At 42.5% G+C, this 13,318-nt stretch overlaps 1 protein-coding gene across 1 annotated transcript in view; it reads left to right on the forward strand.

The window, feature by feature from the left end:
• PDE11A (phosphodiesterase 11A) overlaps positions 1-13,318 on the forward strand; it is a 300,465-nt gene that overhangs the window by 253,042 nt on the left and 34,105 nt on the right. The window contains exons 14-15 of the mRNA XM_081815325.1: positions 2,383-2,446; positions 9,331-9,405. Coding sequence (XP_081671451.1) covers positions 2,383-2,446; positions 9,331-9,405 — 139 coding nt within the window. The remainder of the gene's footprint in view (positions 1-2,382; positions 2,447-9,330; positions 9,406-13,318) is intronic.

Raw genomic sequence — 13,318 nt, forward strand, 5'->3', positions numbered from 1 at the left:
CAGCGCGCCGTGCAGCTGCACATCCCCACCGCAGACTGAACGAGACGTATGCGGACCTCAGGAGTAACTTCCTCCCTCCTCTCTGACTCGAGAAAAGACCTTTCACTTCTAGAGGCATCTAAACAATACACTATCACTACTCATTCACCCCCTTTGGTTCTTCCTCTGGAATCTCTCAGCCTTCTCCTTGCCTTTCCATTCTCCTGCCCTTCCTTGTTGTAGGCCCTTATCAGTTGATATTTTCCAACTGGTCCCCCTGCTTCCCTTCTTCTCCAAACTCTTTTCACACCCACCACCGAAAGTTCTGCCTGGAACGTCTAGCCAGGTCCTTTCTGAACCCCCAACCTTAACAGACTCCCCAGTGCCAGTTGGATGAAAGTTTCATACTCCCCCGCCCCCATCTTCGCTCCCAGCCTTTTTCTGTCTTCCTTCTCAGTATGGACTTCCTGCTCCACTGTAGAGCATTCATTGAAAATAGAGACCCTTCTGTCAGACTTTATGGATTCTGGCTCCAGCTTTGATACTTCCTCACTGTGTAACCTCTGGCAAACTTTCTACCTGTCTGATCAAGGAATGCAAAACACTAATTTGCTTTGTAAAATGGAGGTAATAATAGTATCCCTACCTCACCTAGAGGCTATGTAGATCACTCTGTAGTGCTTGCTCGATTAATGGTCGCTATTAGAATGATCACTAACTGAGCACCTAGCTAGATACTCAATACACTTGTTGATTGACTGATGAATGGTGACATGAATTTGAGAAGTAAGCCTCGAATTATCAAGCAGATGAAAGCTAAATCATTGTCCAAGTTATAGTATAAGTAAGCAACCTCATAGAGATTATTTCCTGTCTAGGAGAGTGACTGTAAAGTTCAATGCATTACCTCCAGTCTTGTCTCCCTCCGGTACCAGCAGAACCTAAAAGGAGAAGCATTTGAGTGTAGCAAGAGGGGGTCTGGTAGCTTTGTGATAAACACAGAATCCTGACTCCTTACTCGCTTTGGGAAAGTTACTTCATCTCTCCGTGCTTCCTTTTACCTCTCTATAAAATGGGAGTAAAGGCCCCTCCTTCTGAGGGTTCAGGAGATTCATTTATTAGTAGTTAGGGGTCAGCACTTAGTACAGAGGCCGGCACACAGCAGTGTGCTTGTTACAGAAGATCAAATATGAAGAATGCACCGCTGCATTGTTCCGCGTAGTGCTTAGCACAGGGGGGTTTGGGATTAGATGCTGCCGAACTCGTGGAGGAGGCTGCTGAGGCCGTCATGCCTGGCGGGGCTTTGAATGACCTATTGTTACCTGCCACTCTGCCCTGTTCCCTGGGGGGGTTTCCTGGGGAAGTTACACAAACCCCACTACCATCATGCTCTGCCATCTGGGAAACAGACATGTTTCCAAAGCATTCGAGTCCGGCAGGGTAGGAAATGTTACCACCCGACATCAGGACAGCCCCCTGACCTCTAACAACACACCCCTTTCTTCCAAAAGGAGCCAACCAAGATGTGGTCTCTCGACTCCAATCCTTCATCGCTTTTCATCACATCCTGCTGGCTTATAGTACAAAGAAAGCAAATTTTGGACAAAGGGTGTGCCTTGTTTTTCCCACCTCCTCATCACATCAAATGATAAGCACCAGAGCTATCCACAATTTAAATTGTCCCCCATGTTTTTATATCCATGGTTCAGGGTGAATTCTAGTTAAACCCAGTAGAAATCTGCCCCTCAAAGATCTGGTTCAGATCTTCCTGTGCTTTCTTATGTGTTCAAATTAATGAAAGCTGCTGCTGAATATGTTTCTTCTTCATAATGCTTATAAAACATGGTTGCAGCCAGGTAATAAACTGGAGTGAAACAGTGTGGCTCTCCCAGTAAATCTTAGCTCCGTAGAGCAGGTGGAAATGAAGGAGCTCCTAGGGTAGCGTGCGCCTCGCCTCTTTGCTACAGGTTTCCATCCATTCCCATCAATCAGCGATAAGTTGGTGAAGAGATTCATCAGCTATGTATATGGTCTTATATGCTGATTCCCTTGCCGCTAGTTAAAAATAAAAAACATTGTCCATTAGAGATTATTTTAAGCAGAGCTTGCTTAGCTCCGGTATAGAGAAAGTAGTTCTCTGCCTTCCTTGATCCGCTGCAGACATAACAAAAGGGCCGCCACCGAGGCTGAGGCTGTGTGCGAGCTTTGTCTTCCTAAGCAGTGTGGCCACATGATGGAGATGCTAAACATGGGGACTGTAAACAGTGCTTCCCTTGTTGAGGGAAAGACACGTGAGAGTTGGCCTCGGTCCCATTTTATTTATTTATGTATCTAGGACGGATTTGTTTAGGAAGAATGCAACAAAAGATTATTCAGGCTGTTTTGTTTGGTTCTGTTTTTCAGATCAATGTTAATGACAGCCTGTGACCTTGGAGCCGTGACCAAACCGTGGGAGATCTCAAGACAGGCAAGTGGTGATTAATGGCAGGGCCTGGCAGAGGAGGGACTGGAGGTGGGGGAGAGAGGGGGAGCAATATTCCCAGAGCCCCCCCCACCCCCCCACCCCCACTCCCAGGCACTGAAGCCCTAGTCAATTTGCATCAGTATTAACATGGTGTAAAAAATAGCAGGAGGCTCGGGCGAGACAGTTTATTACACAGCCGTTCATTAACGTGCTTCCACTGAGTCATAATATGCCTGATTCTCTAAGATTTTTTTAACACTCTAAATCCAAATAACGCATTGGCCATGTCCTAAGGCAAGAGTTTCAAAAATAGTGTTTTTAAATAGGTAATCGTGTTTTAGCACAAGTTCTGCTTTTTTCTCATCTTAAAAAAAGAGAAAGAGAGAAAAAAGAAAACAAGGAGGTCAAAAGGAAATTTTATTTTTTCTTTTTAAGGACTATTTAGAGATCAGATCACTTTGGCCGAAGTGTGCAATATCCACAAAAAATTATGCCTTTACCACCTATCTGGTTTCACTGCCGAACATGTTAGTTTAGAGCAAGAATAGTTTTCAAGCCGGTAACCACACAGTTTAAGATCCTAATAGTTTTTGGAGATTAATATCTTTTCATTTTTATGAGGCACCTACTGTGTGGGGTGTGAAATACTAACTTGGTATCTTAAGTCTCAACATTTTAGGGAAAATAAAATAGATTCATATAACAATAAATAACTAATATTTATTGACTAAATATCTAATATCCAAATATCTAATTCCAAAGGCCCCCCCCCTTTGATTTAGGTATAGTTAACTCCAGCAGGCTGAATAATAGCAACCCAAAGATAGTGGATCCTAATTTCTGGAACCTGTAAATATTGCCTTAGAAGGAAAAAGGGTCTTTGCAGATGTGATGAAGTTAAAAATCATCATCATCATTATTATTGTCATTATCCTGTATTATCCAACTGGGCCCTAAATTCAATAACAGGTGTCCTTAGGAGAGAGAGAGATGTAGGGAGATTACACATTCAGAAGAGGAGAAGGGGATGTGAAGACAGGCAGAGAGTGGAACGATGCAGCCACAAGCAAAAGAAAGGTGGCAGCCACCAGAACCTGGAAGGGACAGAGGATAGATTCTCCCCTAGACGCTCCAGAGCAAGCTTGGCCTTGGCAACACCTTGATTTCTGTCCAGTGAACTGATGTTGAGCTGCTGACCTCCAGAACTAGAAGAGAATAGATTCCTTTTATTTTTTTTTAAGATTTTATTTATTTATTTGACAGAGAGCGAGAAAGAGAGAGAGAGAGCACACAAGCAGGGGGAGCAGCAGGCTGAGGGAGGAGCAGATTCCCCGCTGAGCAGGGAGCCCGATGCGGGACTCTATCCCAGAACCCTGAGACCATGACCTGAGCCGAAGGCAGACGCTTAACCAACTAAGCCACACAGGCACCCTGATTCCTGTTGTTTTAAATCACCAAGTTTGTGGTCATGCCTGGCAACCTTGGGAAACTAATACAGTTTATTACCCCTATTTCACAAATGGGAAAAGTGAAGCCTAGAAAGGATAGCTTGAGGTGATACAGCTAGTAAGTGATGGGGCTCGGTATTCAAATCCTAGCAGATTAGGCTCCAAAGCCTTCACTCTTTAGAGCGCCTTACACTATCTCAAACCGGATTCATCAGTGGGCATTTTTATTTTTTTTTAAGATTTCATTTATTTATTTGATAGAGAGAGAGAGACAGCGAGAGAGGGAACACAAGCAGGGGGAGTGGGAGAGGGAGAAGCAGGCTTCCCGCTGAGCAGGGAGCCCGATGCAGGGCTTGATCCCAGGACCCTGGGATCATGAGCTGAGCCGAAGGCAGACACTTAACGACTGAGCCACCCAGGCGCCCCTCAGTGGGCGTTTTTAAATGATGCCAGTGGTCAGGAGAATGAGCTATTATCCTTCAGCCTCAGTGGCTTAAAACAACGTATTGTTCATGAGCATGTGCATCCAGGGTCAGCTGGTACTGTTCCTCACTTTGGACTCTGGCTGAAGGAGCAGTTACCATGTGGATCATTCCGACAGAAGCCCTAGCCTGCCTCGTCCTGGCAAGTAAATGCCTCTTCCCAAGAATTCATTGGCCAGAACTTGTCACAAGACCGCACTCAACCAGGAAGTGTAATTCTTTCGTGTGCCCAGAATGTAGGAAAGCCAGAAATAGTTAATGAAAATGTGACTACCACAGTTTGCCCTTCTAATCACCGGAAGTGTGATTCACTCTCCTTCCTGTAGGCAAAATATACTCAGCCTTTCCCCAAGGGAAATGACCCAAACGTCCCATTAGTCATGGTATCAAGCTCAAAGTCCAAGATCTCTGGGTGATTCATGCCAGTCTCTACATCAGGTCTGGATGCAAATTAAAGACCTACACACACCCCAAACATAGCATCTGACATACACCCAAACCACAAAATACTCATTATAATGCTCCCATTCAGAAAGGAAAGAGATGGCCAACATTTAGCAGTTAGGGGGCCACAGTAATTCCAAAATCCCACTGGGCAGTCACTGTGAGGCCATCCATTCTGTGGTAGACTCTGGTTCTCTGCGAGATGCTCCCCAACCATCATTATCCATGGCTGCTAGATCTATTCTGGGAAACTATCCCTTTTCCATTGTCCTCCTTGGCTATATCCAAAGGGCAGGCAGCTTTCCAACCTGTTTCCCACCCAAAATAGTTGAGGACCCAAGGTTTGTTTTAGGTTTTAAGTAGTCACAGTCTTATGGGGTTTTTGGCACCAAACTCTCTTGCACGTTTAGTCAGCTTCTTGTGTCTTTGATTCTAGTCATTTCCATTTGCCAATAAGCACATCCACAGTTCTAGTCTAGACGGACTTCTTAGATCTGCTATATCTCTTCACTTCCTTGCTTTCAAGAACAAAGAAAAATAACATATGTACTTCTTTCTTCCTCCTTCATGACCCAGTTCCTAGCAGTTGGGGCCCAACAGGTGCCAGTGAGAGAACCATGTAGTAAAATCATTTTTCTGGGCCATTTCGTACAATGGAAGGGATATCCTGGGTACCACCTACTTCATTCAAAGTTCTTAACTGTGAGTGCACTGGCCGTACCTTTGATTCTTGTCTCAAGGCTGAGTTGTTGTTGTTGTTGTTTTTAAGATTTCATTTTTAAGTAATCTCTCCACCCAACATGGGGCTTGAACTCACAACCCTGAGATCAAGAGTCACATGCTCCACCGACTGAACGAGCCAGGTGCCCTGCAAGGCTGAGTCTTGATCAGCCTTTGTCATTCAAAACATATCTCAATTTTTATTTTTATAGTTTGGGATTAAAAAGCAGCTTCATCTTTCATCCCTGAAGATGAAGACTCTGAATTTATGACTCTCTCTCTTCCTTTTCATTTCTGATGATAAGCCTGCCAATCCTTTTCTGAGCTCACGTCTTACAATACGTAGCAAAACGTAGTCAATAGCAGTCGTCACATGCTACTAACATTTGTTTTCCAATCTCTTCCCCTAAGGCAGTAAATTCATTAGATACATTATTTGTTTTATTTCAGTGAGAATTGTACAAAATATTTTGCCACTGTGTAACATGGGCCATCATCCTTACAGCCTCCAACAACATTTCTTCACTGTCTTATACCTGGCCCCCTTGCTGATGCCACATATTTTAGGGTCTTCTTATTTGTCTTCCTTTTTTTCTTTCTTTGTCTTTCAACAGCAGCACCTCAATTCCATACTAATTTTTGTGTTAGTCAAAACTAGGGTAGGCTTTGCTGCAGTAACAAATATATTCTCAAATTTCTCTGCTTAACTCAAAGAAAAGCTTATTTCTTTGCTCCTGTCACAGTCCAGTGTAGATTGGGCAGTTTTCCTACAAAGTTCTCCTCCAATAAATAGCTCTCCTCCAACTGAGCCTTGGCTTTCATTTTAGTGTGACACATTTGAAGTTACATAAAGCAGGGTAAGTGGGAAGAATTTGCACAGTTGAGTAGCTTATTTCTACATCTCTGCCCACTCTTCACTGCCCCAGTGTGGGAAGGCTCCCCTACAGTGAAGTTGGGGAACAGAGAAGAGGTAGGAATCTTCCAGGTATTGGGGAAAGGTATAGTAACAGAGGTGGCCACTCTGATTGGGATGGAAAGAAGTGGAGGAGTGGAGAGTGGGAGAAAGTTCAGGGGACCAGGGGAAAAATAGAGAAGATTGGAAAGAGAGTGAGATGATGAGGTATGATGTGCCAGACCTTTCAGAACCCCCAGTGAAATGCATGTCAACAACTAAAGGAGCAGTAACCCACTTGGGAGCAGGAAAAGGACAGGAGAAAGTCCTTAGAAGGAAAAAGAGTGCCTGCATTGATATTTTAAACCAACTTGGGAGGCCCATTGGTCACTTGAAGGTGGTCTTCTTGGTCATTGATGTAAATAATATTTTATTTTTAAGATGTGAAGTTCTGCTGATAAGTGCAGAGACCCAAGAGTTCAGGAAAATAAAACACAAAACCATGTTTTTCCAAACATTTCCATCAGAAATCTTGTCACAGCCCTAAACTGGAGATCTCATTTGTGTTTGTCTCCAAACCGAATAGGTTAAAATGTTTTCAAAAACATACTCACTTCTATGATTTTAAGAAACATTTGGACAAAAACAACGGAAACTTCTTTTAAAAATATAAATATATTTCTAGTTTCCTAGATGTTGATTTTTTTAACATTTCCTTGCAAAATGTTTTTTTTACTGGTGACTATTCCAACCCTCCTTCCTCACACACATGACTCTAAGCATGTGAGTTTCCCCAGTGATCCCCCAAGGCCTGATTAGCATCTCAATTTCCTTCTTTAATAAAAAATTCAATCAGGAGCCGCTTAATGTTCCTGATTGGGTTTTTAAGTACCAATGAAACAGTGATACAAGTTGAGCCGTGAAAGAAGCACAGGGGAGATAGCCAGGACTACTTTCGAAAGATAAAGGACAGGATTTTGTTTTAATTTCTTTGCTTTCCAGGGGCTATAGACCTATGCAGGACTCCTACCTTGGGGTGACCTGATGTGCACATTTGTATTCTTTAGTGCAAAAGACCCACCTCAGAGCAATCTGAGGGAGTGTTCTGGGAGCTGAATAAAGGAGGCCAGGCCCTTAGGGGACCATTTCTTTTTTACAGGAAGGCCGGAGACAGAGAGAAAGGTCTGGAGTGCTAATGGGAAAGGTAGTGGCAGAGACTAGAGAGAGAGAGAAGGAAATCAGGCCCTAGAAAAACTGAGCCAGCGCCAACTAGTTTTATGCTATTGAATTTTTAAAAGGTACCCATATTCCTTATTAGAAATGTTTAAAATCTGGGGCGCCTGGGTGGCTCAGTCGTTAAGCGTCTGCCTTCGGCTCAGGTCATGATCCCAGGGTCCTGGGATCGAGTCCCACATCGGGCTCCCTGCTCGGCAGGAAGCCTGCTTCTCACTCTCCCACTCCCCCTGCTTGTGTTCCTGCTCTCGCTATCTCTCTCTCTGTCAAATAAATAAATAAAATCTTTAAAAAAAAAAAAGAAAGAAATGTTTAAAATCTGAACTGACTAGATACTCTATTTCTTTATAAATGAGCTACATACTTGCTATTCTCAAGGGGTGTTTGTGTGTGTGTGTGTGTGTGTGTGTGAGAGAGAGAGAGAGAGAGACAGAAACAGAGACGGAGAGAGACGTTTTTATGTTTTATCAATGGTTATGATTTATGGTTGGCAGAATCTCTTGAGAGATACACTTAAGTAAACTATCTTGATTCTATCCACTTGACCAAAATTAAACCATTCTAGCCTTTTCCAGACCTTAGAACCTCATCTTTATAAGAGCCTGGAATAGAGGAAAAACTAGTCTGGGGATCCAGATCTTCTTGCCATCAAGTTTTCTGGGACTTTTTTTTCCTGCTCTTCCAAATTTTCTAAATCCAGCTAGTTCATCTCAGAGATTTCCTAGATGCACACTATAGTGTTGTTGAAAATACCCATTTAACACTTACTGCTATATCAGTATGCTTCCCATAAGCTATCATTAGAAGCACAGGGCTTGGAGAAGCTTCTCTTCAGCTTAACAATGACCAATGAGCAACTTCTGATCATCCATGCTAATAGATGAAAAGTGGAAAAATAGAAGTCCTTACTTTGGAAAAATCTCTACCATTTGGGGTAGAACCACCAATTCCATTGTGCTTGTACCAACTGGAACCTACCAAAATTAACACTTTTAGTACCTCGATTAAGACAGCTTGAAGACCAAATCAGCACTCTTCAAACTGCATCATGACACACTGTAGGAAAACCTGGTATGAACAGTGACTCTAGCGTTAGTCCTGCCCTTGGCTGATTGCTCCAGTAAGAAGCAGAGGTTGCCCTGGGGTTATCCTCTCCAGAGTGCATGCGAATATTGGTAGGGTGAAGCAGTTAAAGAGTTTGGGCGATGGCAAATGAAACCAAGCTAAGATAAAAGTATACAACAAAGTGAAGAATCTATGTAGAAACAACCAAAAGTTGGCTAAATTATTATTGCAAGTAAATCATATTATAAAGACAAAAAATATTATTAGGCATTATTTGCTTCATTTTTCTGCAATAAGAGCATTTCCTACTTTGAAGGTGGCAACCCAGTGCCTCATCCTGAATATGGAATCTGTACTCTCCGAGATCATCTACTAGCATGCATCTAAAAATAGCTTGCACAAGTTCCTCTGATTAAAAGGAAATCCGTTTCATTGATTAAAGTCCGTAATACCTTGAAACAGAAAATGTTAATGTAATTCTTCAAAAGCTTTTTAAGTGATTATCTGGGTTGAAGATCATCACCATACATGGAAGGCAGAAATAACTTCTGAGTCTTATGATAGATCACATATAACCATAAATTAAATATGTGTATGTTTCAGGTGGCTGAACTTGTAACCAGTGAGTTCTTTGAACAAGGAGATCGGGAGAGATCAGAACTCAAACTCACTCCTTCAGTAAGTTTGTCCTTCTATTATGACGCATTTACCCTTTGGAATGACATTTTCTAAAGTATCTCCAAATCACAACTTGAAAGTGGGAAAGACTGAAAGTTGGATTTAAGGAAACACTCCTGAAAGTTTAAAACTTTAATTAAACTTAGATGCTAAACACTCTTATTCCCAGGTTTCTGATTAAGAGTGGTGAGCTACTTAACAAGCATTTCCTGAGCTCCCACGGTGGGCCAACTAGGCACGAGGGAGGATACGCAGGGTGGCATTTGAGTAGCTCAAAGCCCAGTGCTGGCGTTTCCTAAGTGGTCAGTAGCTCCTTTGGAATAGAAATACAGACGAATTTAAATGCAAGCTGTCCAGCCTTGAGCAGCTAGAATGGACAGCCACAGTGAATAATGGATGTTCTGGATTTTATTTTCCCATTCCAGACTTTCCAAAATTGTAAACCCAAATCATTTCAAGTCTCTGTTTCTTTTCTTTGTTTGCAAAATGAAAAGTTTCACTTGGGGAACTAGGTTCTTTTGACTGAAATGCCATTTTTATTGGATTCATCCATTTGATTATTATTTGAAAACACTTACTGCAGGCTCTGGATGATGCTGTTTTTACTCAAACAAGACAAAAGACATAAACACCTCCGTCACCACCCACAAGGAGGGGGTGGCCTCTTTATTCGTAATGAAGGGTAGCTAAAAACACATCACCCAACAACTCAAGGAATGATTCAAAGTGTTGGAAAGCCGGCCCAGCTCAGTAGATTCAGTGCGGCTCAAGGAATATGTCCGTTGTCAAGAATGTCTGTTTATGAGGATTCAAGTCAACTGAGTTTTGAACATTTGGGGGTATTTATAAGATCTTCAAGTTTTAAGAGGCCTTTCTTCGCTGACATTTAAAAGCAAGGAAAGGCAGCAGAACTAGCTCCTAGTTAAACAACATTACCTGCTTGAAGTCAGACCTCACAGCCTTACTAATGTTGACTCTTCCTAATTTGTTGCTTACCTATGAAAGGTCAGAAGACTACATCAGTTAGAACACTCACCCAGTATTCTAGTTTCCAAAGCAACATCTATTTATATTGTTTCCAAAACCTCCCTTTATTCTTTTTTGGTGGTGTCACCAGATTTGGCTATAAAAATAAAGACACTGGATTGGGGTACATTGTTAATGTGTAAAACCTCGTACAACCCACATTTCTCTCAGCTACGTATCTATTTTCAAATTAAAGCTTTCCTCCACTTAAAAAGAACTGTTTCAGAGGCATCCTCTGAAGGGTGTATAACGCAGCAATACTGCAGGTCATTTAATTGAATGAAAAGAAATACGAGTCAGTTGCCAGCATTGGTGAGCTGGCAGGGGCGGTGACCCAGCACTAAGGCGCCTTTGTCTGTGGGCTCAGGTAAGGCATTCTCTGAAGACGCAAACGAGATCGATTTGGCAGTGGAAGCATAGCACTAAATGCTACTCTCGCCTCCCAAAAGGCTACTTAACATTGCTGATGACAGTCTCCTGGCTGCTGTGGCAGGGCAATTTCTCACTAGTCCTTTTCCAGAGATGTCTGGAAATGCATGCACCCACAGGTGACACCAGCCGTGTCTGTTATTCCTTGATATTCAGGAAGAAAATTGTCTGGGAGCCCCATCAGGTGTCATGGTCCTAACGGTCATTAGAGTAACCAAAGGGTTAATAGTGGAAGCAGTGAGTCAGTTAAGAAAACATGCTTGAGCACCTCCAAGTATCAAGCATGAAGTTGGGCACTGTGTTTCCAGCCATGAGCAAGGCGCCATCTTCCCTGCCCTTCCCCAAAGCTTGTCAACTGATGGGAAATATAGATATTAAATAAATAATCACTCAGGGCGCCTGGGTGGCTCAGTCAGTTAAGCATCTGCCTTCGGCTCAGGTCGTGATCCTGGGGTCCTGAGATCAAGTCCTGCATCGGGCTCCCTGCCCAACGGGGAGTCTGCTTCTCCCTCTCCTTCTGCGCTCCCCTCCCCAACTTGTGCTTGCTCTCTCACGCATGCTCTCTCTCTCTCAAATAAATGAGTAAAATCTTTAAAAGTAAATAAATAAATAATCACTCATAGTCAATTACAAGATGCAAAATGCTGTAAAAGGAAAACACAGGACAGTGTGCTATCTCACATTTCCACTCAAAAACATTTTTTGAGAATGACTAGTCTGCAAATAAACTCTGACAGTTATGGTCAACTGATTTTCAAAAGGACGCTGAGACAGTTCAGTGGGGAGGAAAGTAGTCTTTTCAAATAGTGCAGGGACAGTAGGATATCCACTGCAAATGAGTCAAGTTAGACCCCCTACCTCTCACCAAACCTCAGAATAACCTCAAAGTGGATCATAGACCTATATGTAAGGACTAAAACTATATAAAACTCCTAGAAGAAAACAAGGTGTAAATCTTCTGGATTGGATCTGGCAATGATGTCTTAGATATGACACCAAAAGCACAAGAGACACAAAAGCACAAGAAAAACAAAATAGATAAATTGGACTTCATTAAAATTTAACACTTTGCATCTTAAAGGACACTGTCAAGAAAATGAAAAGACAGCCTACAGGATGGGAGAAATGATTTGCAAATCATATATGATATGGGCCTGGCATCTAGAATATATAGAGAACTATGAACAACTAGAAAGGCAACCCAATTCTTAAAAAGGGCAAAGGATCTGAATACATAGTGTTTCAAAGAATATATAGAGATGGCCAACAAGCACATGAAAACATGCTCAAAATCATTAGTCATCAAGGAAACGCAAACCAAAACTGCAGTGAGATACCACTTCACGGGGACTAGCTATAATTAAAAAGACAGACAACGACCAGTGCTGAGGAGGATGTGGAGAAATTGGAACTTTATACACTGCTGGCAGGCATGTAAAATGGTGCAGCTGCTTTGGAAAACAGTTTGGCAATTCATGGAAACATTAAAGGTCAGACTGGGCTCATGGCCCAGCAATTCTGCCTCTAGGTCTATGCCCAAGAGAAATGAAAACATACACCCACGTGGAAACTTGTACATGAAGGTTCAGAGCAGCATTACTCATCAGAGCCACAAAGTGGAAATAACCCAACTGCCCATCAGCTGAGGAATGGATAAATAAAATGTGGTGTAACTATACAATGGAGTATCATTTGGCCATAAAGAGGAATGAAGTGCTGATGAATGCTACAGTATGGAACCTTGAAAACATCATGCTCAGTGAAAGAAGCCGGTCACAAAGACCACGTATCATACAATTTCATTTATATGAGTGTGCAGAATAGCCAAATCTATACAAACAGAAAATAGATACGTGGTCACCTAAGGCCAGGGATTTGGGGGAGGATGAGGAGTGACTGCTAATTGGTATGGGATTTCCTGTTGGGGTGATAAAAATGTTCTAAAATTGACTGTAGTAATGGTCGCACAACTAATTGTGAATATACCAAAAACCACTGAACTAAAACAAAAACAAACAAAAAGTTCTATGCACCAGAAACAGTAATTAAGTAAATAAGAAAATCTCAGATAACTCTGAGAGCTCAAGAGTAGATAACAGAATAATATTTTTAAAGGAACATTTCAGACAAAGACTCCTGCAGTTCACAAGATCCATTCCTTCCTTCCTCCGGCACACGTCAGTCTTCTCCAGACCCTAGTCCCCTTTCCTGGTATTTCACATTTCACGTTGTAAGACAAGGATGAACAGAGTCTGTGGGAGTCAGTGACCTTCTCCCTGATTCGGAGAGATTTCCCTCGGCAGTGCCCTTCTGTCTTCTTGTGAGCTTTGGCAGCAGCTCGTGATTTCTGTCCTACCCACTCCCACCCTCATTCATGAGTCTGAAGGATGCTGGCTTTTTCAGCATCTCCAGACCAAGGGAATGCCTTGGATCTGCCCTCATGACCCATGTGAATGCC

This window comes from Leptonychotes weddellii, chromosome 3 (assembly GCF_054177405.1).
Source record: "Leptonychotes weddellii isolate Sample4059 chromosome 3, ASM5417740v2, whole genome shotgun sequence".
Lineage (NCBI taxonomy): Eukaryota > Metazoa > Chordata > Mammalia > Carnivora > Phocidae > Leptonychotes > Leptonychotes weddellii.